Source organism: Temnothorax americanus, unplaced genomic scaffold, assembly GCF_048541705.1.
Source record: "Temnothorax americanus isolate GAGA-0224 unplaced genomic scaffold, ASM4854170v1 Scaffold33, whole genome shotgun sequence".
NCBI classification, from domain to species: Eukaryota; Metazoa; Arthropoda; class Insecta; order Hymenoptera; family Formicidae; genus Temnothorax; species Temnothorax americanus.
Window position 1 is genome coordinate 2,268,874 of NW_027509475.1, and position 26,282 is coordinate 2,295,155.

The 26,282-nt window shown below is 44.6% G+C and overlaps 6 protein-coding genes and 1 long non-coding RNA gene across 14 annotated transcripts in view; 3 read left to right on the forward strand and 4 right to left on the reverse strand.

Annotated features, from left to right (window-relative positions):
• On the forward strand, positions 1 to 9,262 carry Gpp (DOT1 like histone lysine methyltransferase grappa). 2 transcript variants are annotated; one of them, XM_077413452.1, is made up of 11 exons: positions 1 to 234; positions 401 to 580; positions 837 to 1,163; positions 1,312 to 1,579; positions 1,672 to 2,356; positions 2,471 to 2,942; positions 3,133 to 3,756; positions 3,925 to 4,370; positions 4,449 to 4,703; positions 4,841 to 5,091; positions 7,019 to 9,262. In XM_077413452.1, exons 1-11 carry the CDS (start codon positions 157 to 159, stop codon positions 7,459 to 7,461), a joined length of 4,029 nt encoding a protein of 1,342 aa, XP_077269578.1. In that variant the 5' UTR covers positions 1 to 156; the 3' UTR covers positions 7,462 to 9,262. The 2 variants fall into 2 exon arrangements, with proteins under 2 accessions (XP_077269578.1, XP_077269579.1); XM_077413453.1 differs by lacking the exon at positions 7,019 to 9,262 and adding an exon at positions 5,806 to 5,947.
• On the forward strand, positions 7,518 to 13,645 carry Stl (ADAMTS metallopeptidase stall). The gene is made up of 5 exons (XM_077413456.1): positions 7,518 to 10,634; positions 10,731 to 10,940; positions 11,064 to 11,809; positions 11,896 to 12,266; positions 12,344 to 13,645. Exons 1-5 carry the CDS (start codon positions 10,518 to 10,520, stop codon positions 13,159 to 13,161), a joined length of 2,262 nt encoding a protein of 753 aa, XP_077269582.1. The 5' UTR covers positions 7,518 to 10,517; the 3' UTR covers positions 13,162 to 13,645.
• LOC143901320 (dnaJ protein homolog 1) lies at positions 13,438 to 16,878 on the reverse strand. Of its 3 annotated transcripts, none has more exons than XM_077413512.1 (2): positions 16,588 to 16,878; positions 13,438 to 15,527 (listed from the first exon to the last, which is right to left on the reverse strand). In XM_077413512.1, exon 2 carries the CDS (start codon positions 15,493 to 15,495, stop codon positions 14,443 to 14,445), a length of 1,053 nt encoding a protein of 350 aa, XP_077269638.1. In that variant the 5' UTR covers positions 15,496 to 15,527; positions 16,588 to 16,878; the 3' UTR covers positions 13,438 to 14,442. The 3 variants fall into 3 exon arrangements, with proteins under 3 accessions (XP_077269638.1, XP_077269640.1, XP_077269639.1); XM_077413514.1 differs by lacking the exon at positions 16,588 to 16,878 and adding an exon at positions 15,875 to 16,528; XM_077413513.1 differs by lacking the exon at positions 16,588 to 16,878 and adding an exon at positions 15,638 to 15,827.
• The window catches only part of LOC143901327 (uncharacterized), an 11,778-nt gene continuing 1,655 nt past the window's right edge, over positions 16,160 to 26,282 (forward strand). Inside the window, exon 1 of the long non-coding RNA XR_013258046.1 lies at positions 16,160 to 16,251. This is a non-coding gene — a long non-coding RNA (uncharacterized LOC143901327). The remainder of the gene's footprint in view (positions 16,252 to 26,282) is intronic.
• On the reverse strand, positions 16,719 to 20,130 carry Atac2 (Ada2a-containing complex component 2). Of its 5 annotated transcripts, none has more exons than XM_077413475.1 (7): positions 19,873 to 20,130; positions 19,150 to 19,766; positions 18,912 to 19,060; positions 18,617 to 18,838; positions 18,199 to 18,516; positions 17,538 to 18,071; positions 16,719 to 17,463 (listed from the first exon to the last, which is right to left on the reverse strand). In XM_077413475.1, the coding sequence occupies exons 2-7, from the start codon at positions 19,581 to 19,583 to the stop codon at positions 17,108 to 17,110; spliced, it is 2,013 nt and encodes a 670-aa protein (XP_077269601.1). In that variant the 5' UTR covers positions 19,584 to 19,766; positions 19,873 to 20,130; the 3' UTR covers positions 16,719 to 17,107. The 5 variants fall into 5 exon arrangements, with proteins under 5 accessions (XP_077269601.1, XP_077269599.1, XP_077269600.1 ...); XM_077413473.1 differs by having other exon boundaries at positions 19,865 to 20,130; XM_077413474.1 differs by having other exon boundaries at positions 19,150 to 19,782; positions 19,865 to 20,130.
• On the reverse strand, positions 20,219 to 23,559 carry Ras (Inosine-5'-monophosphate dehydrogenase ras). The gene is made up of 2 exons (XM_077413497.1): positions 22,438 to 23,559; positions 20,219 to 22,351 (listed from the first exon to the last, which is right to left on the reverse strand). The coding sequence occupies exons 1-2, from the start codon at positions 22,762 to 22,764 to the stop codon at positions 21,107 to 21,109; spliced, it is 1,572 nt and encodes a 523-aa protein (XP_077269623.1). The 5' UTR covers positions 22,765 to 23,559; the 3' UTR covers positions 20,219 to 21,106.
• The window catches only part of LOC143901310 (uncharacterized), a 3,531-nt gene continuing 828 nt past the window's right edge, over positions 23,580 to 26,282 (reverse strand). Inside the window, exons 4-7 of the mRNA XM_077413496.1 lie at positions 26,142 to 26,209; positions 25,740 to 26,034; positions 24,459 to 25,640; positions 23,580 to 24,330 (exon numbers count right to left, since the gene is read on the reverse strand). Of these exons, the coding sequence (XP_077269622.1) occupies positions 24,119 to 24,330; positions 24,459 to 25,640; positions 25,740 to 25,872 (1,527 nt within the window). The 5' untranslated portion in view covers positions 25,873 to 26,034; positions 26,142 to 26,209 and the 3' untranslated portion in view covers positions 23,580 to 24,118. The remainder of the gene's footprint in view (positions 24,331 to 24,458; positions 25,641 to 25,739; positions 26,035 to 26,141; positions 26,210 to 26,282) is intronic.

Sequence of the window (26,282 nt, forward strand, 5' to 3'; positions counted from 1 at the left end):
GACGGATAGAGCGCCTTACGTGCGTGCGTGCGTACGTGCGTACGTGCGTACGTGCCGCGTGCGTGCGTGCGTGCGTGCGTGCGCGCGTACGTTCCCTTTACTCTTCTTCGTCTCGAATACTCCAAGAGGAACGAGGGAAAGGACTCGCTAGGAAAAATGGAGTTACGCTTGCACTCGCCAGCAGGAGCGGAACCGATCGTCTATCAGTGGCCTCTTACTTCCGGATCGGGCTCTGTGAGTAAATTTCTTCCCAGACCCCGACACGGCTTGCGCGACGACGGTCGCGAACGATCCATTCTAACCGAGATCACCCGTTGTTCCTCGCCTCACCTGTCCTCTGTCCTATCTCGCACCTATCGTTGTGTTGTACCCAAACGTCTTACGTACGTATGTGTCGCAGGATCGTCACGATGGAGCGCTGGACGTTATCGAAACTATGCGATGGGTTTGCGAAGATTTGCCAGATCTGAAATTACCCTTGGAAAATAACGTCCTTTGTGACTACGATCCGAGAGACTACGAAAGTATGAAAAGCTTGTGCGACCGATTTAACAGAGCCATCGATAGCTTGGTACAATTGGTACGTTTATCTCTGTGTGTCGCCGTTGCTCTATTTATTCAGACTGACTTTTATCGCGACGCAAGTATATAATGTAGGCTTCATTTTCACGTTTTTATTGGTTTGCTTGTGTTTTTTTGTTTTTACCCCTTTGAATCTTGAGCCCTTGAGCCCCTAAAGCGTCGAGCGTCGACGTCGACGTAAAGATCTATGTATATCGTTGTCCGTGTCCTATGCGGTCCGTATATTGATGGTTCGGTGAAAAACGTATCTATAGGAAAAAGGCACCAGCCTGCCAACCCAGAGGCTGAATAAGAGACCTAGTAGAGGTTTGCTTCGTCATATACTTCAACAAACTTATAATCAAGCTGTCGTCGAACCGGACAAGTTAAATCAATACGAGCCGTTTTCACCCGAGGTCTATGGCGAAACGAGTTACGAGCTTGTATGTCAGATGATCGATCAGATCGATGTGACGGTGGACGATGTCTTTGTCGATCTAGGTTCTGGAGTTGGTCAAGTGGTTCTTCAGATGGCAGCTGCAACTTTGTGTAAAATTTGTATCGGCGTAGAGAAAGCCGACGTACCATCCAAGTACGCACAGGTACGAGTATACGCGAGTTAATAAGTGTGCGAATATATTTATTTGCGCAACTGCCACGACTGCGTATTTCGCGGCGATTTCAAATCGGTTTATCGGATTTCATTGTAATAAAATGACGTATCGTGTCTGTCTGTCTGTCTCACTGTAGAGCATGGAAATAAATTTTCGAAAATGGTTAAATTGGTATGGGAAGCGATGCGGAGAATATCGTTTGGTGAAAGGAGACTTCTTAGCCGACGAACATCGCGAAAGTATAACTGGAGCTACGATAGTGTTCGTTAATAATTTTGCGTTTGGCCCAACGGTTGATCATCAGTTGAAGGAACGCTTCGCCGATTTACGGGACGGCGCGCGTATAGTGTCCTCGAAATCGTTTTGTCCGCTAAACTTTCGAATAACGGACAGGAACTTGAGCGGTAATACGATAGTTTCTTTCTTAATGATAATGAATATCTATATTTTCAAAGACTTTCGTAATTATAAGAGTTTGCAATTTTTATCCCGACAGATATCGGCACGATAATGCACGTCTCAGAGATGTCACCGTTGAAAGGTTCCGTCTCTTGGACCGGTAAGCCGGTGTCGTATTACTTGCACGTGATCGATCGAACTAAATTAGAACGTTATTTCCACCGCTTGAAAAACAATAAACAAGGTGGCTTAGATGAAAACTCTGATTCTGTGATAAGCAACACTGCCAGCAATAGTAGTAAGATTTCTAATAGGAGTGAAAGAGGTGACAGAGCCAAGAGGGATCTTTCGAGGCAATTGGACAGTCCGAATCATTCGGAGCAGCAAGGAACGAATAGTGACTCCGATCTGGACGACAGCGCTGTTAAGAGTCGTCGACAGCCAAACAAAATACGGAGGAAATTCAATCGAAAAACTACAAACGGCATTACGAGAGCCCCGGCTAGAGGTAGACAGAGGGGAAGAGGCATTAAGAGAGCCAAGCCTAAGAAGCCGATCAATATATCCGGATTAGATCTGTTGCATAGTCAGACTTTGCTCAGCACGTCGCCCCAAGCTCTTGGGAAAAAGCCTCCGCCTGCTCCTGGTTGCGTAGACCAACAGTTGTCTTCGTTGTCGCTTTCTTTGCAATCGCATTCCATTTCGGTGCACGAAGAACTCAGTATACCACCCGCTCCGTCCGCGACTCCTTACGCTTTACAAATACTTCTGGATTTGTACAGGTAACTATTTTATTTCTCTATCTTTTACATCTTTCCCTCCCTTTCTCTCCGTCTCTTTGATCCTACTTTTCCACGTTGTTTCAATGTTGTAAACAAAATATTTTTTTGCCACAGGGACCAATTTATGCTTATGTTAGAATCGATGAGGACGCCCGCTTACGAAGTATCCATTAATACGGATATCCTGAAAGAGAGAGAAAGAAACTCCAAGCTTCAATCGAGAGCGGCGCAATTGGAGAAACAAATCAAAGTGCTGATAGATGATAGCGTAGCTCTCTTGAAAGCGAGAATGACTGAATTAGGCATCAATGCTACGTCACCCGGGGATCTGTTAGCGAAAGCTAAGGAGATAGTTCTAAGACACAAACAGTTACAGGCTAAAGCGAGCAAATTGCAAGCGCAAGTTGCGTCTATGGAAACTGAGCAAAATAGGCTAGTGGCGCTCAGACATCAAGAATTGCAGGATAAATATAATGGTCATGCGAATGCGAATGGCATAATGAATCCACGTCAACCGCTCACTGAGGATTATTTGTTAAAAGAAATTTCCGCCACGCTTTCCCAGCGTAAACGATTACACTCTCAAGTATGTATCTCGGTACATTTGTTAATCGATCTAATAATTTTGTACGTGTATACAGGGTGTTTCCTAATAAGTATGTATATACACACACACACACATACGTAAGTATGTATGTATGTATGCATATGTATATTTTGCGCGGAGCAGAGATTCGTTTCTTTTGAATTTCATCGAATCGTCTTTCGTGCAACAGGTTTCAAAACTAGAGCACGAATTAAACGTGCTGGAAAGGACGAGTAACGAAAAGCAAGCCGCTGTCATTGCTCAGCAGCAAAAGGACGCGATTGGAAGTAAACACTCGCAAAATTTACATTACGGTGGTCAACAGCAGAATAATAAGAATGGAGCAACGCGTAAAAATAGGGAAGGCCGTTCGAGGTCGCAGGAATGGCCCGACGTTCCGGATGTGGGAAAAATACAGGAGAATAATCCAGAATTATTAGCGCAAAAGATTTTGGAAACGGGAAGACAAATCGAGGCGGGTCGTGTACCAAATAGACAGAGTGGCAATAGTAATTCCAGAACTAGACTGCCACAGGCATCTCTCAGTTTTTCCACCTCGTCCTCTATTTCATCCGCACAGTCGCAGACGACGATAGCCAATAAAGACATACCGAATAGAACTCAAGAGCCACCCAGAGTCGCCAATTTTGAGGATAGACTAAAAAGTATCATCACGAGTGTATTGAATGAAGATCAGCAAAACAGGAATAAGCAACAACAGATGCAGTTGCAGGTGCAATTGCAAAGTCAGTCCGAATCCGAGAGGAAGCGCGTTCCATTACCGCAGAATGTTTCTACTCCGGATTATACTCAAGTGAGTATACGTCGACCAATCGTTACTTTTAGCAATCTTTCCTGTCTCTTTTAATCTTCAAACACGTTCCTTATACGTTCGTTCATCTAAATGTAACAATAATAATAACAACAACGTGTCTCGAACGTGATGCGTTGAGCGCATATGTAATATTTTATCGTTTTGCAGGTGTCACCCGCAAAGCTAGCACTGCGCCGTCATCTCTCGCAAGAACGTCTCTCGTCGTCTCATTTGACATCGTCCGACAGATCGACAATCGAGCCTAGGCAATCGTCGAATTATGACAATGGGCTTGCAGCGGGTGGAGGTGGACGTGGGTTACTCGGTACTAGGACGATTGGTGACCTCGTCAGCGGAGAAATAGAAAGGACTCTAGAGATATCTAATCAGTCTATAACAAACGCCACCGTTGATATGAGCGCGATGATAAGACCCGAAACCGTCTACTCTCCCATTAGTAGGCCAGCGAGTGCCGAGGGAGACGCCGGTCTGTCGACGTTGGCGCACGTAGCTAGCTACGCGCCCACCTCTTCGGGAGCTTCTACCTCCACACTTACGACTAATTCGAGATCGTCTGTACTCCTCACTCCGGCAACGCAACCACCACCACCGAGGTATCTATTTCTCAAGTTGACGATTATTTTACGCGATCTATCGAAACGCTTCAGGTGCAGATGAATTATTTCCATCAGGTATACTCACGTTCAATTGCCGCGAGCGGATATTAAGCCTTATCACGAGTCTTACTTTTCGGATAATCCCTCTCAGTCGCTCACGCAATCCCATTCAGCGGCGTCACCTCTACACTCGTCTCAAAACACATCGAATGGGGAATTGTTACCTGTGGAAGGGCTCGCAGCGTCGTTGCACGCTCGAATATTGAACAATCGCAACAACAACAACAACAACAACGGCAAAACTGAGTCGACGCTTGCCGGCAGTAGAAGGTAGAGATATTTTTTTAAACATTGCAGTCGAGACCGGCAAGATGTAACCATGTAACACGACGTGACACGCTTAGATGTATTCTATGTGTACACGTGTGTGTTTTTATTTATTTATTTATTTACTTACATATATATAGATATCAGCCATATCCGCGATACGCGACAAACAGTAGTAGTAATGGAAACGCGACGACGAGTGGTACGGTAACTGCGATTTGCCAATCACAACCGTTGATGCCAGTAAAAACGGAAGCGGTTGTATCGTCGGTAAGCACAAGTGGAGCACCTCTAAGTCCTCTTGTGGAACCGCATTCCAATACTTCGACGCCACTAGTCGATGAACCCCAGATGACAACGCAAAGACAACGAAGTGTCGTTGGAGATGACGGTAATAAAGTCTTATGCTTTTGGAACTTGAAAAAAATGTCTCGCTAGAATATTGATATTGAAGACATACGCTTGGAATGATCTGTACTCCAATTGAGTATGCTTTTCGGTACAGTAACTACGGAAGGTTTATCGCAATACGTGAAGCGAACTAAATACTGATTAAATACCGATGAAATTTTCAAAGTGCTTTGATTCCTATTACACTCTCAGATATGTGATATGACAAACATTTATACCTATATAAATTCAAATTGTTAAATAACGAAAACTATATATCGTAACATTGCCCTCATTCATCAATTCAATATGAAGAGATATCTTTCACATGCAATTTTCTTTTTCAAGAGAAGCGCGCGCGCGTACACACACACACACGCACATTTTTTCTGCATTTATTTTATATGTTTTATATTTATTTCATATTCTCTTGCTATCTCTCTCTTATATATATATATATATATATATATATATATATTGTTACGTATATATATATACGTAACAATAAGGGTTGTAGGACAGTACTGTCGACAAAAATCTTTGTGCTAAATACAATGCTAAATGCCACTTTGCTTAGGTCCTTCTAAATATCGTATTAGTTTTCACTCTTTCATGCATCTCCCTGCGTATTTATATGCACTAATGGTTTACGGAGCTAGAAAACCCTGACCTTTTATTTATATTTATTTTTGTTGTTGTTTGCTGTATTTGTTAGATGCACTGTAGCTGTTTGTTGGTTAGTTCTCTCTGTCACATACTCAATCTCAGAATCCCTGAAGCTTGTTTTATTAGAGATTGAGACGCACAGATCAGAGGGAGAAATGAAAAAAATACGGCTGCCTGTGGGTTGGTTCGTCGGTACAATCGCCGGTGAGTTGTCCCACGGGGGTCAAAAATCATTTTGCTATTTGATTATATTCTAATCGTTCCGTAAAATATATACATTTAAAGATTTTATTATCTTTCTTGCCTTATATAGGCATACGCGAGCAACGTACGTCCCTTCTACTTTGAAAACACACAAGAGATACTATATTTATTAGAAATCAGTTTTTATGAAAATAAGCCAGACATGCGAGGATACAAATTCTACTTTGCCAACGAATTATATGTATATAAACGCATGATGAATCAGAGTTTAAGCGGATGTATTCTAATTGGTGGACTGTACTTTTTTAGTGCATGTTGCATGACAAATTTTGTTTCATTTCCTATTCATTTTACTATTTGCGATCCACTTTCAATGTAGCTGTTTCAGTTTAATCTCAACTGATAAAGCACACATATAAGTGTATTAATATTAATATATTTTGACTCGCATCTGTTTTAGCATGATGTGCATTTCACATTCGTAATAGTGCAGTTTCGCAATAGTTTCAAATTTAATTTGAGAAATTTATTTTGCTCTTGAGATATACAATTAGTTAGTACAACTTTGATATTAGCTACGCAATTTAATGTTGGAAATAAAATTGATTTTAAGTTCCTAATTTGCACTTTGTTTCAACATTTGCATCAAATATTGAAACATAGGAACTTGTCTGGCACTTAAAATTTGCTTTAAAATTATTCAATTGCACACAACAATTTACATTGTATAAATTGTTTATCGATGGATAACGTATATATATATATATATATATATATATATATATATATATATACACATATACGCATGTAATATGTAGACTTTGATTAGAATGTAGGCAACTTTTATCTCTTGTAGAGTATATATCTCTAAGATATGCAATATGTAATTTTTGCGCTTATGTATAAAAGAGGTAATTGCGGATTATATACTCCGCAACTATACTCCGTACAACCGTATCCGGTTAATGGCTTATTTTTATGAAAATTTAGTGACACATGATTTATCCAATGTTTTATTATGTGCATGTTACGATGATTAATTGAGATTTATTTTGCAGATGGAGAAGCTGACTGGCAAGATCGTATTAGCTCAGGATTTGATCGCTTGGTTGCGTTTGCTTCTACAGAATTAGATAAACGTAGACGATCGACAGAAGGAGTGAATACAAGTCCTGATAGTGGATTAGGTTCAGATAGCGCCGTAATAGGGCCACCACCTGTACTACCTTCTCCCGATGAAGCATTAGGGCCGCCGAGAACACCTTCTCCGACTAGCCCCCGTCCCACAAATTCATCCAGTAGTAATCCCCCGAGTGGCACATCCTCCTCGGTACCTCTGAAATATCAACGACAACCAGATCCTGAGCGACATCATTTTAAGAAGAAATTTTATCGTCATGATTGGAATAATTCTGCAAGTACCAGCAAGTTTCGTCCTAAAGGCAAAGATTGGGATTGGAATCATTCCGGGCAATGGCCTTCGAATGACGAACAATCCTAACTTTATCTACATTGTGCGAAACATAATTTTCTGTATGAATATTAAGAAAATTTTTTTTTTTGCTTTTTCTTCCGAGCCTAGGTGAGGGAAACAAACGGAGCATTGTTTTTACTTTTAAAGTTATTAAATTATTAGAATTGTTCTCATTTTGTTATTAATAACTCTCTTTTATAATATAATGACGACACGTTTTATCGTGGACGTGGATAAATATGCGCTTACAATATACAGAAAAAAGATATCTTATATAATTAAATAGATGAAAAATCACAGATTGTTTTTTTTTTTACTTTAATCATATTGAACTGTGACTTTAAAAGAGCTATTGATCATGTGAGCTTTTTTTGTGTTTTATTTATACATCGAAATAAATTAGATTTATTAACAAGTAGCCGCAAATCTTAATCAACAATCGTGATATATTTGTTCTTGCTGAAGATGTAAAGATCCATGAGCGTACGAAACAACTAATTTAGTCTGATATATAACATAGAAAAATAATTCATATTTCTCTTACTTGTAACATTATAATTTTTCATATTGCAACAATGAGGAAACAGGAGCCTTAATGAAACGGAAAAGGAAACTTGTGTCTATATGTGAATACTTCAGTCGATAAATGCTTCTAGTACATTCAACTTGAAATAAATGTGTATATAATTATAAGATTAATAATGTAATTAATGGATTTATCGATTTCAAGTTTATATATGCTGATTAAGATTGCAAGGCTATTAGCAATTACGCATGTTATATTGTGAAGAATTTACAAATTTTGAAAGAGAGTTATCAGATATTCACTGACGTAGTATTTTAACGTATTATTATTATTATTATTATTATTATCAGTAATCAAATTTTTTGTAGGGTTTTGTGAATAATTCTCACCAATTAGGTCTCTTGTAACAGTAATACAATATTGTTGAGATTGTATGCCATGTCTGTGTAGATCATATAAAGGTCTCGTAATCTACGCCTGTATACACATGCACACAAAACACATAACACAAACATAGATGCATACACATGGCTTGGTTGCTCTGCACATTAGACATGTTAAAGAAATATTATAATGTTGTAGAGAGATCATAATGTAGGAATCTATCGTAACGTATGTATGTATTGTGCGTGCGTGCGTGCGTGCGTTCGTTTACGTATGTATGACGTTTGATGTGTATGTATGTTTGTACGTATGACGGTATGTATTACAGGCGTATTACGGTAGACCGAGCAATTGGCATTGGAAAAAAGAGGAAAAAAATAAGCCAGCAAAACCTTTGTGTGTTCGTAGCGAATATTGGCTACAAATTTTATATACGGCTATATCTTCCACCATTTGGAGGATATATACCTAAGTGTTCACTGTGGTTCATAGAATTATGGCAACGGACCGTAAAAAATAGTCACTTAAAATGCATTCGTATTTTAAGGCAGAAAGTTGAAGGAAAATTTTTGTTTTCGGTACACATCTACATCTACATCTACATTGTTGTGTGACTGTGCAAAATATCCAAAGAATGGCAGTTGCGAGTCAGTTTACAAAGTTTTATATGGTGCGTCATATAATTGGGCATCATGCATGATTTTCGGTGCTGCGGAATGAATCGAGCAAACGTCGAATAAACGAGTAGTACTTCAAGTCGACGCTTTAAAAAAGCGATGCGATATTACATGTATATAAAGGTCCTTTCTTTTTTACATTGCCGAGTTATTCCGGTCGTGTACAGGGCGATTCCTAATTATATGTCAATCCAGCACGTAATCTATCATTTACATATTATGATTTTGGAATGTGCCACGCCGCACGTGTGAAAAATAAGGAGAAAAATGGGCAAACTCGGAACATCTTAAATTTATCACAATTCGGAAATTTGATTGTGAGGTGATCTGACCAATCTATATTCATTTGTTTATGTAGATGTTTATTTTGAGCTCTGATTTATTGCCTGTGAACAAGTATTGACATATAATTTGACATCATCTTGTACATACGTGTTGTATTACAATTTTAGTATTTTATTTCAAATTGCACTTGAAAATATCGTTATTTGATATCGCTTATCCCAATTCCTATTTGATTCTCTATCTAATTATTTTGGAGACTTGGAGAGATAAATTCCAAAATCTATCTGTATATAATGTACACTGGTACAGATATTTTTAAGTGTTATTTGAAATGAAATAATATGACTGTAATATAGATATACCTATACATATATATACATATATGGAAGGATCATCATGTTAGACTGTGAGAAATTGATTATCGTATTATTTAATATATCCTCTAAACGTCATTATGTATTTATAGTTAAAACGAGCATTGCCAAGCATGCTAGATACACTGCCGAATCTTCTATGAAAATTAATTTTATTATTGACCGCAATTATTATTTATTGTTTTTATTGAGATATTTTAATACTATTACTATTTGTAACAAGTAAAATTTTTCTCTATTATTTCCACCTTCCCGCATCTAGCAGTTTTCTAGCGGTACTTTCGATATAAATAAAACGATTGCTTTGCGGTACTTATCGTTACTGTTGTTACCTCTTTTATCGAGGCGCAGTTTATCAGCGTACAATAAATGACAAATTCTGATATGGATCTTAATTTTAGAACCCAAGAAATCAAATTATCGTCAAACTAAACTCAAGTGCGCGATACCGTTGGTATCGTTACGCGGTATACGTCAGCTACGGTATAAATCAGTTTTTCCGGCGGGTTACATCCGCCGCTGCAGGTAGCAGGTAGCATAACTCAAATTAATTTCTGCTCCAAATTTAAAATATATAACTAGCGTATAGAGGACATAAGTAGGTGTCAATGACACAATGGATATTTTTAAATACAGGTGCCAGCATGCACTTTATACGTGAACTTCCGAAACGATAATGTGAATACGGGTTTTATATCTTGTGTGTATATATATATACATATATACATTTATATATACATATGTGTATATACATACACAATATATATTTAAATATATAAAGAGCCGTTAAAATTATGTTCTTCCAAGTACTTGAACTTGAAACACACGGCAAAGAGCATGTTCTCTGTATCGAGGTTGATGTTGATAATTTTGTTGAACGAAGTGTACGCGCGTAATATACGAGATACCGAGGTAATATTGCTGCCGATATGGGATTCCAAAGGCGCACCGGAGGTACGTTAACGTAAAGTTTTATCTATTTATTCTTTAAAAGCGTACGACTGTCAAAAATTACTATATTCGATTACATAATTATTATTCGATTTACAGATTCCTTTAACTTTCAAAGCCTTTGGACAATTGATTCAGTTGAATCTACGTAGAAACGACAATATAGCATCGCCTCAGTTTCAAGTCTGGAAACACAATGCCAAGGGCATCACGGAAGAATTGTCGCAGTTAAATGCACCAGATCCTTGCTATTACCTTCACGAGAATCGCGTCGGTTCCGCAGCCATAAGTTTTTGTCAACGTGGATTGGTCGGTGGTATTCTTTGAAGGGAAAAAAACTGACATCTTTTTTATTCTCTCTTTGTATATGGATATATGCGTGTAGAATATTAAAAAAAAAAAAACAAAAAAATGTATTTCTGTTTGCGATAGCACGGGCTCGTCTTTCTGGAGAACGTTACTTTGGAGATCACGCCTTTGCGAAACAGCCTCGCATCTTCACCCTTACTCGTCGACGACCGTTACGCTAAAGAAGAAGTCGATCTTTCGTTGGGTGAACCTCACGTGGTTAAGCGATCACCGCCGAGGCCACCCGTTGATCTAGATGTCGAAGAAACGAGGCGACCGCGACGTCGAATACGAGATTATACAAAGGGAAAGTTAACGTTAGAGCTGGCAGTCTTCTTCGACGAGGCTGCGTATCGTTTATTCTCGCCATTCCTGGACGAAGACGACGGGAAGATTCGTGACATGTTGTTAGCGTACGTGAATGGTATTCAAGCTCTGTATCATCATCCGAGTCTAGGTGTCGCGATCGACGTCTCGTTGATACGCTTAGACATAATTCAGAGGCAGCCACTCGATCTACCGCACTTTGGCGGCGAGAGAGGTAGCTTGTTGGATTCGTTTTGCAATTACGCGAACGCTCGCAATCCTCCGGAGGACGCTCATTCGCGCCACTGGGACATGGGTCTTTACGTGACTGGACTGGATCTTTACGCGGTCGAAAACGGAAGGAGGAACGGCGCTACCATGGGACTAGCTACCGTCGGTGGTTTGTGCATCCCACGTTATTCCTGCGTGATAGCAGAACTGGGAGTTACGGATCAACTTGGAAAGCCGTATCCGTCCGCGGGCTTTACGTCAGTTTATATCGCCGCTCACGAGATCGGTCACAAGTAAGTCATACTTGAGCGATACGATTGCTTTGGCACGGTACGGTATGGTATATTTGGCGAATCTCAATGATCCGTTTGTTTGAAAGCTTAGGAATGCCGCACGATTCGAGCGGCAATGCGTGTCCGAGGGATGGGTACATAATGTCACCCAGCAGAGGCGTTCGAGGTGAGACGGTTTGGTCCGACTGTAGCCGTGAGGTGGCCAAGACGCTTTCGCGAACGAAAATTTGTCTCTCGGATCGACCGGAGGAGTCGCGAAACACCTCGGATGCACTTGCGCACGATCATTCGCGATATCGCGATCTACCTGGGAGAGAATGGACCGCCAAGAGGCAATGCGAGTTACTTCTACGGGACAAGGACGCGGACGTTGTCACGTTGTATCAGGCTTGTCAGTCTTTGCAATGCGAAACGCCTCACAGAAGTGGATATTACTTTGCAGGACCGGCATTGGACGGTACGCACACCGCACACCACGCACGCACGGTTGCGAGTCATCCTTGCTGAATAGCTAATTAATTTTTTTCTCCCCAGGAACTCGATGCGCATCCGGTAGAGAGTGTCGCGGTGGAGAATGCGTGCCCGTCCCCGCCGAACCGCCGCGGCCGGAATTATCCGACAAACAAAAAGGTAGCTGGAGCGAATGGAAGGAAGGTTCCTGCAGTAGCGGTTGCTTGCAAAAATCCAAAGGCGCTCGCATTAGACGACGGTTCTGCGAGAATCGAGATCATAGGACGGCGAGAGATTGCCAAGGGCTGTATTACGACGTGCTCCTGTGCAAGGATGAGAAACTTTGCAAAAAGAAACGCAGGACGATCGACGAATTCGCCACGCTGAAATGTGGTCTTTTCGGCGAAAGACTATCGAAATTAGACGGCACGGCGAAAGGACTTCAGGCGGCTCACGAAACCGACAGGCCGTGGATGGCCTGCGCTGTATTCTGTCGACGAAAGGACATTGCCGCTTATTACGCGCCACGCGTGGAATTAAACGACCTTGGCCTTGACCCGTACTTTCCAGATGGGACATGGTGCCACACCGAAGAGGGCCAAGATTACTTCTGCCGTCAGCATCACTGCCTGCCAGAGAACTTTCGATTCGGGAAAAAATTGCCGAGAGTTTACCGGTACGAGGACGAGCACGATGAATTGGGACCGCAAAATGCACAAAATCGACTTGGGGTCGCTGATCAGTTTAACAACAGGTACTTGACATCAGGCCCAGACGGTTTACCCTTGCTGACTTCTGTATCGCGCGGCGTCCCTTCTCCGCTCGACGAAGATGGATGGATCGATAAGGATTACGTCGAATTACCTCCATCCGTGTCCGGACTGCCTTACCCCGTCGATTAATATAATTAGTAACGGTGAAAAATAAAGAGGTGAAAATGAATGGGGGGAGGGGAGGGGGAAAGAATCGATAGCTATTAGGCGAGACAAAGTCGTTCGCAAGGAGGAACGCTCTGCTACGTAGAGCGGCAGCTCGGACGCGCGCACGAGAGGACGAGAGCGAGAGCGCGATGACGTCATCATCCCCACTTCACCGTCTATTTTAAGAGTGTCCCAATGTTATATTCGTATTTCCATAGGAACGGGATGGAGAGAATCGAGAGCAATAAAGAAGATGTGTATCGTATAACTTAATATTTCTCATATTATTTAGCGTACAAATAATTAATCAACCATTAAACTTAGGAGCAATTACATAACGGGACGTGTTCGCTCGACATCCGAGTGAAACTAATTCGGATCGAGCCTAATTTATATATTCGTTTGCGTCTCGCAATATTTAATGTAAAGAAAGATTCTTTATATTAGATTAGACAGAGCGTACGTACGCGCGACAAAAAAATGACGTACAAGACTCGTCGCGATATCTGAAATTTTCGTTTCACCGTTCTTCCACAGTTTTTCTTTCCTTCGTTCTCGATCTTACAACCTTACGCTTAAATATCGTTAAACGTGTCACGCGTAGCAACAAGTGCGAACCGCACTTGAGCGAAAACGGATAAAATTTCTGATATTGCATCTGGCGTTATCTTACAACAACCTTCGTACGTACCACGCGTATATTTCTAGGACGCTCTCGCATACACACTCACGCATACACGCACATACGCGTAATATATGTATAATGGAGAAAAAGTAATCCAGACACGACAATCACGTGAAATTAGCAGATTCTTTATAATTATTTTATAATTTATAATTTAGTATATTTATCTATATTTGTGTTTATACTCTGTTTACGGTTTTTTCTTTTACTCGATTGAGAGACCAATCGTGCTACACATAGACACCAAGTCGCTGAACTTCAACTCAATTGAATGTCGACGTAACGTCGAAGAAAATACATATTCATCTTATTTGATTTGGCCTCTAAGAGCAAATCTTGGAAATATTTAATCGTTCTCGATCATTCCACGTCACGGTCGTCGTCGTGTCGCAGTCACTATCGTCATTGTCGTTGTCGCTACGCGTCTTCGCGTCTCTCCAAGCACTAGAACGTACACGAGTGACGAAACACGGGGCGCATCCGTAGTTTTGCCGATCGAGACGATTAAAGATGTGAACGCGCATCGATATTTCTTACATTATATACGCATTTGCGTATCTCGATACGACGCGACGAGCTCAATTGGGTAACGTGTCGTACAATATATCTTTGGCGCTTTGGGTTAAAGTTTCAGGGAATTTAATGTCAAACGACACGAGAAGATCGCCCTTCCGCGACGGTTCTTTGGGGAAAGGTAGACCGTGTCCTTGGAACCTCTTGACCGTATTCGGCTTGACAATCTCCCTCGTTAAATTCAAGGGTATCTTTTCGCCGGTTAGCGTAGGAACTTGGACGACGGTGCCGCACAAAGCTTGCTTCAAGCTCAGTTTGCACGTATATCTAACGTCGCTGCCTTCTCTCCTGAACAGCGGATGCGGCTTGTCCCTGATGATGAAAACGATGTCCGCCGGTTCCCTCCTCGGCGATTGATCGCCTTCTTTCTGAAAAGTGATCTTGGTGCCGGCTTTCCAGCCTGGCTTTACATTGATGGTGAGAAGCTTGTCCTCCTTCTTGGAGCTACCGTCCGGCTGGATGGCCCGTCTGCATATCTTCATCTTCTTGGTGCAACCTCGCAGAATCTCCTCCAAGCTGATGTACAAATCGTGCTCGATCGCTGGATCTTGGGCGCGATCTTTGCCGGTCCCTTTACCGGTATTCGGGCTGGCAAAGTTGAACGAGTGCGATCTAAAGGCGCCGCCTTGTCGCGGCGGTCCCATGCCGAGACCGAAGGGATCCATGTCGATGTCCATGTCGTCGTCGTGGAAGGCGAATCCTCCGCCGCGGTTGCCAGCGAACTCGAACAAGTTGTGAAACGGGCTGGCCGAGCCGAAGAATTGCGCGAACGTCGCCCTCGGATCGCCGTGGAAGGTATACGTCGCACCCCCTCCGCCTCCGCCGGCCGAGGCACCCCCTTTCAGACCCTCCTCGCCGAATTTGTCGTAGACCTCCCTCTTCTTCGCGTCGGACAACACCTCGTATGCCTCGGCTATTTCCTTGAATTTCTCCTCGGCACCGGGGCTCCTGTTCTTATCGGGATGGTACCGCAAGGCTAACTTTCTGTAAGCCTTTTTTATCTCCTCGTCGCTCGCTCCCTTGGCTATGCCAAGTATTTTGTAGTAGTCTTTTCCCATCTCCCCTATCTCTGCCTCTGCCTATCTCCTTCCTGAAACAACACCCAAACGTCCAACGTCGTACAATGTCCTCCCACCTTCTTAACGTATTCGCATTCGCGCATATAAATGGTATTACAAGCGGTAAAGTAAAGCGAATCACCAGAGAAAGAGAGATGTCTTTTCAACAACAGATTCTTCGACGCGACTCAATTGTGTAATTTTTAATTTCAGATCTCAATCAAGATTAAGAATTCTGCCATTAGGGGCTAATAAAGGCACGCGACCTTTATAGAACGGATCGTTGTCCTCTTTCTTCCAAATCTCTTTTAAATCTCTTTTGCTTTACTTAACGTCAACAATGTCGATACAGACTAGATACTCGCGAACTAGAGTTTACCGAGTCACGTGCGCGCGTTCGCATCGCCCGACGCCCTCCGCTCTCCGATTATCGAGATCGGCGCGAATTAATAAACCGCATTGACAATTGACACGCAGGGCCGAATGAAACGAAACGAGTGGTAAGTAGATGGAACCAAACGTGCATTTGCACGCGCGTGCGGGCCCCCGTTCGTCGTATCGTCAAAGCCGTCGCGAGTCGCGATACGAGCACGGGCATGGGCATGGCAATGGCAACGGGAACCGGGAACGCGAGTATCTCTGTCCAGTGTCCGCGACGCCACACAAATTTTCTGCCATTTTTTTCGCGTCGAGTCCCGAGCGATGGAGAACCATCGGGAGCGGGAGCCAGCGCTCCAACCGCTCCAACACACCCACGTACGTATCACCGATATCTATTTCTGGCAATGATGACCGCGAATACGCGACGAACGTTTCGCTCGTTCGCACGATTCGAGCTGCAACGCAAAAATAAATACCCCACCCTTGGACAAAGTTTCGCGTCGTTGCCATTGCCTCGCCGTACCGTCGACGTCGTCGTTCCATCTCTCACAGTTTTCACATTTTTCCTACGCGCGCGGGAAATCGACCGACGAGAATACGAGAAAGGATTTACACGCGACAAACGTACGGAGGCGTCAGAGGCGTGCAAGGTTACGGATTTTCTCTCCGCCTTGTGCCTTATAGCTTATAGCTGCCCGTTGGCCTACTTACTATCTCTATCCTCAAAGGATTATTCCTCGTAAGAGCACGTATATACGTTTCGCTTTCGCACAGACGGACACTTGGAGCTGCTTAGAGCACAAAAGCTGGAGTACGTTCGCAACGGTCGACGAAGAATAATCGCGAACAAATCCAAACGACTCTCAACTCTCAACGTTCCTTGAGCGCCTAAGTACTTATCGAGCTGTACCGCAACCGCTGTACCGTGCTGTACTGAACTGTCGCGTAACCTCGCCGTCCATATATATATAAACTTTCCATCTACCAGCTTCCGGAACTTTCGAGAATGAATCGACGGCCGACGCCACAAGCCACAGCTTCGCAGTTCGCAGCCGCAGCGCTCCGCCTCGATGACGTCAACCCTCGATGTCGATGACGCGTGCGCGCGCCGCGCCGCGCCGCGCGCTACCGTCGCGACCTGCCGCGCGCCGCGCCAGTTTCGAATATCTTGGAGACCACATTTCTGGATCGACGGATTTATTAATTAATTAATATACAATCAATTCCATTGTCATCTACTTAAACGTAGAAACAGGGCGTGCTTGCATTCTCGCGAATTTGGCGGCATATACTTGTCGTAAAAGTCCTGAACAAACTCTTCCACTTTGAAACCGAATTTCTGGTACAATATTAAAGCGGGATTCGTGGCCGACACGTGTAACGTTACGTCTTGTCCCATGCAAGTTTGTATCAAGTGGTACAACATGAAGGTGCCGATGCCGGACCTTCGCCACTCCGGGCGCGTCAAGAAAAACGAGACGTAGGCTTCGTTGTAGCCAACGTACGGTACCAATATCGCGAAGCCCACCACCAACTTTTTATACGACACAACGCACGTGAAGTCTGGATACCGCAAACATTCGGTCACTAAAACAGATATTTATTATGCGATTGCGATATACGTACGCGATTTGTTGCAAAACTTTGCAAGATACACTTACGATCGATCCCAGGCCAAAAAAACTGACGACAGAGACTGTTGATCGCGGGAACGTGTTGCGGTCTGATGTAAGAATAATCGATGGACGCCCTGGCCGGCGGTTTCCATCGGGGATCATTTCCGTTTACTTTCGCGCACAGCTCTTCCATGATCCTCAACCACAGTGGCCGACAACAAGCGTCTCGTCTTATAAACGGCTTCAAAAGTCTATTCGTATACGGGCTGTGTACGGACGTAGGTTCGTTGTAACCCTGCAACCTTTGTTCGAATATATGTCCCAGATCGTCGCTAAAAAATCGATCCAACACTCGATCGTTGTTTCTCGACGGGGTCACGGAAGCTCCCGATTCAGATCCGAAATAGCGATCGACGTCCAACAGAGGAAGCCGATACTCTCTTTTCCTCTTTCGCACCGCCAGTTTTCTGTATAGCCTTTTAACAGCGGCCGGCGCTTCGTCGAGATCAGTCTTGTCCTTATTGAGCCTTTGCAACAAATACGCTTCCTCTTGACGAGTCATGCGCGATATTTTTTCATCTGGAATACACATATGCGTGCGTCTACGTATAATTCACGCGGAAAGAGAGAGAGAGAGAGAGAGAGAGAGAGAGAGAGAGAGTGCTATTGCAACTCGCGCATGCACGTCGCGCGAAAGGATAATTACTGGTAACGACTGGTAAAGACTTGGACCAAGGTCGTTGACGGCGTTTCGCTTCTTTGAACAAAGAAGCTGGAGGCTGCTCTTGTACGGAAACTGGACTGTCGTTGCTATCCTCGTAATCGCTTTCCTCCTTAATCTCTTTAATTTCGTCGCCGCTACAGTTTGGCGATAAAGCACTCGTATCGCACAACCAGTCGCAATTATCCATCAGCTGTGCCAAATGGAACGCGTTGCTTTCAGATTGGCAGTCGCGGATCAAATCGGAGATGGATGGAACGTCGCTCTCGTCGCGTAACGTTGTATCATCCTCGAGATCCATATCTACGATACGAAAAACAAGATAATTCTCTCGATCTAACGTTCGTTCGTTTGCGTGCGTGTGCGCGTGTGCGTCACGGTGCTTTCGGTTACTCAAACGTACCATTTGGCTCATCCTCTTCCAGTAAAAACTCAGATAGGGTTTCCGTAGGTTGAACGTACGCATGGGAATACATAGAGGAGCCTTTATTTTTGAATAGCTCTCCACCGCAGTTGCTATCCTCTCCGATCGAGAGACTGGAATCAGACTGCGCGGGACTGTCCGTGAGCTTACGAGGTAATTTTGCACCTACGTATCTTTTTCTATCCATTATCATTTTGCTATCTGGAAAAAGACATTGTTCGTACTCCGCCTATCGATCCGTCGATCCTCGCAACGTGTCAATTGCGCGCGTTACTTTTGGCGATCAAAATTTCCGGAGGATCGTTGTCCAATAGCTTCCACCATCCGGACTCTCCTAATTCCGTGGTGCCGGATTTGAAAAAGATGCCGCTGTAATGAGACAACGTACCAGATATGGTGCCGATCCACGCCTTCTTCTTTTTCCTGAGCACGATCAACGTTTTGCGTTTACATTTGGAGTACGTTACGCGATATATTGTTATAGTTAACGCGATACGGAGTAAAATACTTACACGGTCCTCTGAAATAAGTAATCCCAATTTCTCTCGACAAAAGTACCGATATCGGATTTCCAATGAAAGTATCCTCTTTTACTAATGCCACTCGATTTTTCACGTAGATTGTAAAGCGTCAAAATAATAATGTTGAGCCATGGCATTCTGTCGCGCACGACCGTTTCCTCGCCTAGTGGATTGCAAGAGGCACAATTAAGTTCGAAGAAAACATCTCCTACGAAAGACACTGGAACGCTGCCTCTCTTCAAACATGCCGTATGTATTATTTTGTCGCATCCACCGCTACAACGTAACGTTGGTTTGTCGTAAGGATCGCCCGCTTCGCCACAATTCTTGCATTTCTCGACTTCGCTCAACCCTTTCGAACTTGTCGCGTTTCCCACGTGTTTCTCAATCTCAACTTCAACCTCAACTCGAACGGCTTCCGACATTTTTACCTGTTTCCCTCTCGCAGAAACGCGGAGTTTGCGGCAAAAAAAAATCTCTCACTCGAGTCTTAACCTCTGTTACACAAATATCTCTGACTTTTCTGTTTCCGAGAACGGCTGTGTCCCGCCTGGTCCTGCCCCTGCCTATAGCTAAACTCGAATTCTCGTCCAGCATCTAGTATTTTCCTGTAAAAAACCCCCGCTGCTCTTTTACACACATTTGTCATTGTCACGTACACGTAGAAGATAAAAGCCGGAAGGCTGAAAATCATAATCGTAATCACCTAATCACCTTTCGTCTTGTGGGTTGCGGGTTGCGGGTTGCGGCTGCACTTGCGGGACTCGCACTACTCGCAGTTCGCAGTTCGCAGTCGCGTGTGAGCGTGAGCGCCGTGAGCGGTACGAGTATACGCGAGTGTGCGTCCGTGTGAGAGCAGCCCGAAAGAACTTTAGTGCGTTAGCTGACTTAAGATCGTTAAGCCCGTGTCACACTACGTATCGCGGACACGAGTGCGACACGGGCTTTTTAGGGTTGATTGACGGAGATCTTATAGATTGATCTGGGTTGATCCAGGTTGATCTAGATTCTAGATTCTAGGACTAGGATATTATGGGAAATCGAAGGTATACTTATACAATTTACATCAAGTTGGTCTTTTTATTCGAGATATACAATACAGCCTTGTTATAAGAATACCGTATAAAATATATCGTCCGCAAGTTGATCCCGGGGAAGAGAGATTTCGCCAGTTTCTTCGGGGTTTAATTATACGACTATATTATATACGGATCAACAACACTTCGGTACCAATACCAATACTATGTTTACGCGCGAGCGTTACTTCTGTAGTAACTCTCGCGCAAACGTAGCGCGTAGTAGAGAGTACAAACGTTTCTTTTAAAACTCTAAAATTCCAAGTTTGGTAAACTGCCGATCAAAAGACAAGCCGAGAGAAATAATTAAACTAGTTCTATATCTCGTACGCATATGGACGACCAAACGTTACGCGTTACAAATGTACAAGAATACAAGAATGAGATCTCCCGCGTTTTGGCATTTATTTATATTTATATTATAATTTGAAATTGTGCGCAGGGGGTAAATCATATCCATATGTGACATTAATCATCGTTACACACGCGCGCCGAATACTTATAACTTGGTCAAATTGTCAGCTGTGCGCCGTGGTATTAATATTAACGTTATTAATAACGTAGATCGGTCCACGTCGCGTAAACGTAAAAAGGTCACGATTGATCTACTTTTCTACTCGATTTTAATATCGCTCGTCGCGAATATAAAATGTATCGAGTGCCACGCCATGTAGCGTATACGGATAATGGATACAGATACGGCACATATCCATTAGCGAGCGCAAGTGCGACAAGTAAAAAGGAGATTAACGATTTCTCGCAGGTCTATCTAGTCTCGTGAAACGCAGGTACCTTTCCGCGCGTGAGACGCGTGCTTTACACGAGTTAACAATAACAATAATAATTTTTGTTCCACGCGTAGTTTCGCTTAATCAGTAGAGCCTTTTCTCATAGGAGAACAAGCCGTGTACGTTGCCCTCCTGCTGAGCCGAGGGCGTTCTTCTTTCGAATTTCACCTCCCCGCTATACGTCATAGATCGCAAGGCGGCGAGCGACCTCGCTCCGATATCCTGGCAGCCGTGCTTGATCCCGCAAGTCAAATAAGGGAGAAATTTAAGCACCGAACCCTTGTCCGCTATAGAGCCGCTGACACCTTGAGCTACCTTCAATTTGTCCATCTCGTTGTGAAAATATCTATCCATCGCCGAGCCCTTGGAGTCCTTCCTGTCCATGGCTTCCAACGAGCCCATCCCCCGGTACTTTTTAAGTCGGACTCCGTCGCTGAAAAAATACTCGCCCGGAGCCTCGGAGGTTCCGGCTAATAGAGAACCCATCATAACGGTACTGGCGCCTAAACTGAGACCTTTGATAATGTGGCCGATAAACTGAATCCCACCGTCCGCTATGACGGGGATCCCAAATTTTCGGGCGTATTCGGAAACCTTGTAAACGGCGGTCGCTTGGGGCCGCCCTACGGCCATCACCTCCTGCGTTATGCAGATGGATCCGGAACCCATACCGACGCGCAACGCGTCGGCTCCCGCCTCTATAAGATTCTTGGCTTGCATCGCGGTCACGACGTTACCAGCGATCACCTGTAAATTTGGATACCGCGACTTGACGTACTTGATCATATCGATTTGATACGTCGAGTTGCCCTGGGAGGAATCCAACACGACCACGTCCACGCCAGCCGCCACGAGCACGTCGAGCCGGTGCTTGTCCGTCTCTCGCGTCCCTACCGCGGCTCCCACCAACAGCTGTTTGTTCTCGTCCTTGCTGGCGTTCGGGTAGCTACGGTTCTTCTTCAAGTCGGTCCTCGCCATCAGGGACACGAGTTCGCCTCGTTCGTTGACGATCGGAAGCTTTCCCTTCTTGGACTTTTCCAAAATGACATTGGCCTCTTGCAAGGTTACGCCAGCCGGCGCGGTGATCAGATCCTCCAAAGTCGTCATAATGGAGCAGAGCGGTTTACGTTGGTAATCGGGCAAACGTTCGAGGAAGTCGATATCTCTGGAGGTGACGATGCCCAGCAGCTTGCCGCCGACTTTACCCGTGTCGGTGACGGGTACTCCGCTAAAACCGTGCTCAGCCTTGACGTTCAAAACGTCGTTGACCGTGTGACGCGGCGCCAACACAACTGGATCCCTGATGAAACCGTGCTTGTACTTTTTCACCTGTAAACGGGAGACGAGCGTGTATATCCGTCTAAAATTTAACGCGGGAGAACGGGTTCGAAGAAGGTCGGAGCGAGAGAGATTACCTTGTGCACCTCGTTGGCTTGATACTCGGGGATACAATTGTGATGTATGATGCCGATCCCGCCGGACAGGGCCATAGCTATAGCCATGTCGGACTCGGTAACGGTGTCCATCGGCGAGGACACGAGGGGTGCCTTCAGCGTGACTTTTCTGGTTAACGGTGACAGCAGATCGACTTCGTCCGCGGTAAAATCGATGTAGCCGGGAAATATGATGAAGTCGTTGTAAGTCAATCCGTCACCCGCGGCGAATAGCTGCGCGGCCGACAAGCCGTCGTCCGGCAGCGGCACGTCCGCCGGCTTTACATCGCCCGATACGTAGTCCGCCATAATTTCCCGTCGCCCGTCGCGCGTCGCGCTTTACGTTTCGTCGAGCCGAAACCTCGTGAGTCGTGGCGACTGGTGACTGGTGCCGCGTGCCCTACCGTCCCCGAGGAACCAAGCTCTCTCTCTGGAAACAGGAAGAGCACCGAGGAGCACGTGCTACGCGCTACACGTGCGCCGTGCGCGCTCGAAACTGTTGGCACTGTTGACTGTTGGCAGTCGTGGTCGTGGCTCGTGGCCACTCGTGGCTCGTGGCTCGAACTCGAACTGGAGCTCGGAGCAGCTCGGAGTCTCGGAGTTGCTCGGCTCGGCTCGGCTCCGCTCGGAACTCGGAACGATCTCACTGTCACTCGGCTTGAGAACAACACCAAACAACACCGACGAGAGCGAGAGCTGAAAGTCGAGAGAAGGCTGACGGCTGACGCTGCTGGCCAATGATCGTGTTTCAATTAACGACACTCCTGACACCGCTCACTCCGTCAGGCTATCCGGAGCGGAGCTGGGACTGCTGAGAGCGACTAGCGACGAAAGCGAAACTTGGGTTACGGAGTACCCCCGTACTCCGCGGGATACGAGATAGGATTTACCGTCGATATTTCGATCGCTCCGCGCTCGAAAACGATTAGTAACGATAGCGTGTCACGTGGACATTTCTAATCGTCGAATTTTCGCGCGCTGTACGCCATGGCTCGAATGATCTCGCCTTGAAAGTTTCCATCCATACGCAACGTGGACGCGTGGACCCGTGGACGATAGAACCGCCCAATCACCGTTGAAAACAATGGCAGGGCTGCCGTTTTATTTGGAAACTCTGATCGGTATATTGGCTCCAACATCCATTTTTATATGTATGATAAAAATTAACTTTAATCTCTGCAACGTGATCTAACTCATCTTTAGCTCTTATGGATCATAATTATTTTCTCGCGCTACAACACGTCGCGAGAATTGCTAGCCTCATTGCAATTAAGTTTCTTTCGTTTCTTCATTTTGTATTATTTATAAATATAAAAATCCAGCACGGATGCATTGGCGGTATACACAATTACATGTATATATATATATATATGTATACACTCGTATACGTAGGTATAATATACAATATATGCACAAAACGTGGAGAAAATTCGCCGAGATGGAATAAAGATAGAACGAAACACACGCGTAGTGAGATTAAAAAAACGTGCGCGTTATTACACGCGTATACACATCGCAGCTGCTATATGGAACACGTTTAACGCGATTTTCGCAGATACGCGAGACACGGAGATGGAATAACGATCAACGACGAATGAGGCAATACCATGAATTTGGCAATAAGACTTTAAGCGCGAGGCCGCGAGCGAAAGAGACGAAGATTTTACCGCTTTCGATCGAATCTTACTGGTCGTAAAAGAATCGTGGTCAGGACGTCGATAACTCCATCGAGAGCTTCTCCGAACGACGATACGATGTATCGGAACGTCAGTTCGATATACGTCGCGTTCTCGTCCTCGTATTCCTCGGCGAAGAAATAGTCGTACGTCATAGGCAAAAATATGACCGCGACGTACATCGCGATGCACAGCAGCGCTAAAAGGAATCGTCGGAAACGCCAAATTGGAAGATAAATTAAATCAGAATATTGAATTAAGTTGATAGAGCTATTTTTTTCTTTTCGGACGCTTATATATATATATATATATATATATATATCGTACCTATGGCTCGAAGTCCGAGCAACCGCTTGCTCGCTCGCTTCATCTTTTTTCGTTTCATCTTGATCCTGTTCGCAAACACGCCGGATGACAATCCAGAAACGGCATCGGAAACTTGGCAAACGCTTCCACGCGCATCAGCGTTAGACGTTACGTTTGCAGCTGCGGTCGTCGAATCTCGAAGCGCCGTATTGATCATGCAAGAGAGTACGGAGCATTGTCGCAGCGTTTGAGATTCAGGTAAATGGTCCTCGTTCGAACATTCTCCATCTCTTTGTCTTCGTCTTCCCAACGCCGCCGCGTTATCCGCGTTATCCGGCTTGGCCGACGGCGCCGACGCGATCTTGCGTCGGAACGGTCCGAGTTTCCAGTAATACTCCCAATAACTTTTGTTCAATAGCTCTCGGGTCTCTAGAGGAATGGACGATGGCTTATCGTCGAATGACGTTCCGTGGGCGTGGGTCGGAGTGCACGCGGAATCTGTAATCGCCAAACGGGATTTCTTTCGAAAGAACGACTTTGCCTTTCTCGACGGATTCATCGGTGCGGCTTTACGTTTCGCATTGACGCGCCGCACCCGCCGCCGCCGCACCCGCCCGCGCCCGTCTTCCACAGCTCTCTTACGACGTTCCTTATTCTCATACTTGTCACCCTTAATCCCGCAAACTTGGCTCGAGACTAAACTTTCCGTACCTTTTTCCAATATTTTGTTCTTAGTCATTGCGTTTGCCGAAGGATTGCGATAACCCGCGTTGTCTCGCGGGTCCGCGTTCGCGGCTTTTATGCGTTCGCGATGCGCGACCGCGGTTCGCTTCGTCGTCGTCGTCGTCGTCGGCATCGTCGCGCAGCTTTGACCGCAACTTTCAACCTTACGGAAATTTTTCAATCTTACGGCGGTATTTAACGTCGAATAGCTAATTATTCTACCGTCGGCGTCGTCCGCGTCACCGTTGTCCAATGCAAAGTTTCCGTAACGATCTTTATCTTCGCCGACATCCTGATTCAACGATACGTTCGAATCGACGAATCTCTCCGACGTATCCTTATCTCTCTCGCATATTCTTCGACCGGAAGTGCTTCGCGCACCGTGCCCGTCGCAATACTTGGAGATACTTTTGTTAGTTTTCTTCTCCGTGATATAGATATCGTCGCTGTTCTTCGCGTGACTTTGACATCGCTCGACATCTAAAAACAGCAAAATTCCAAATATCGCGTTCGTGTCTTATCCTTATCAACGCGATCGAGCGATACGCAAATTATATTATTGATAACGCGCGTCATTACCATCGAGTGCTGGGTATTTTTCATTCCTAGACGAAATGGTCGATCTTGTACAGATATTTCCGACAGTTTCTCTCGCAGCATCGTTTTCGCACATCGACGGCGTTTTAACATCCTTTTCCATTTGCGCAGGCATCCTCGATATATCGCGATGGGCGACTACGGGAACTCGAACGGGTGCCGATGCGGGCGCGGGCGCGGGCGCGGACGAACGAGTGGCTTCTACGTTAAAACTGTTGATAGGTAACGCACGTATCTTGTTCTCATCGACCGTTAAAAGCAGCGGCCTATTGCTCTCCTACGTATAAACGTTAAATATACGATATAAGAGCCGTGCTCTTTTAATATTTTATATATATGCTAATGATGATAACGCGATCGTATATAATCTGAAACTTTGCATACTTGTTTTTCACCTTGAGAAATAAATCCGCTTACGACGTCGTGTCGCTCGTTAGTCGCGTGCTGCAAAGCTGAAATAAATTTTGAAATTGTCTCTCCAGATATATATATATATATATAGTATAATTAAATCGAATTGTTTAT

Coding starts and splice junctions, on each gene's coding strand:
- Stl (XM_077413456.1), top strand. CDS start 10,518: ATGTTCTCTGTATCGAGGTTGATGTTGATAATTTTGTTGAACGAAGTG. Junction 11,810..11,895: donor GCTCACGAGATCGGTCACAA/GTAAGTCATACT, acceptor TTTGTTTGAAAG/CTTAGGAATGCCGCACGATT. Junction 12,267..12,343: donor TGCAGGACCGGCATTGGACG/GTACGCACACCG, acceptor TTTTCTCCCCAG/GAACTCGATGCGCATCCGGT.
- Atac2 (XM_077413475.1), bottom strand. CDS start 19,583: ATGTCGGAAGCCGTTCGAGTTGAGGTTGAAGTTGAGATTGAGAAACAC. Junction 19,061..19,149: donor TACTTATTTCAGAGGACCGT/GTAAGTATTTTA, acceptor GATCGTGCTCAG/GAAAAAGAAGAAGGCGTGGA. Junction 18,072..18,198: donor GTCTTTACCAGTCGTTACCA/GTAATTATCCTT, acceptor TGTGTATTCCAG/ATGAAAAAATATCGCGCATG.
- Gpp (XM_077413452.1), top strand. CDS start 157: ATGGAGTTACGCTTGCACTCGCCAGCAGGAGCGGAACCGATCGTCTAT. Junction 1,164..1,311: donor TACCATCCAAGTACGCACAG/GTACGAGTATAC, acceptor GTCTCACTGTAG/AGCATGGAAATAAATTTTCG. Junction 2,943..3,132: donor GTAAACGATTACACTCTCAA/GTATGTATCTCG, acceptor TTCGTGCAACAG/GTTTCAAAACTAGAGCACGA.
- LOC143901320 (XM_077413512.1), bottom strand. CDS start 15,495: ATGGGAAAAGACTACTACAAAATACTTGGCATAGCCAAGGGAGCGAGC.
- Ras (XM_077413497.1), bottom strand. CDS start 22,764: ATGGCGGACTACGTATCGGGCGATGTAAAGCCGGCGGACGTGCCGCTG. Junction 22,352..22,437: donor AAGCCAACGAGGTGCACAAG/GTAATCTCTCTC, acceptor TCCCGTTTACAG/GTGAAAAAGTACAAGCACGG.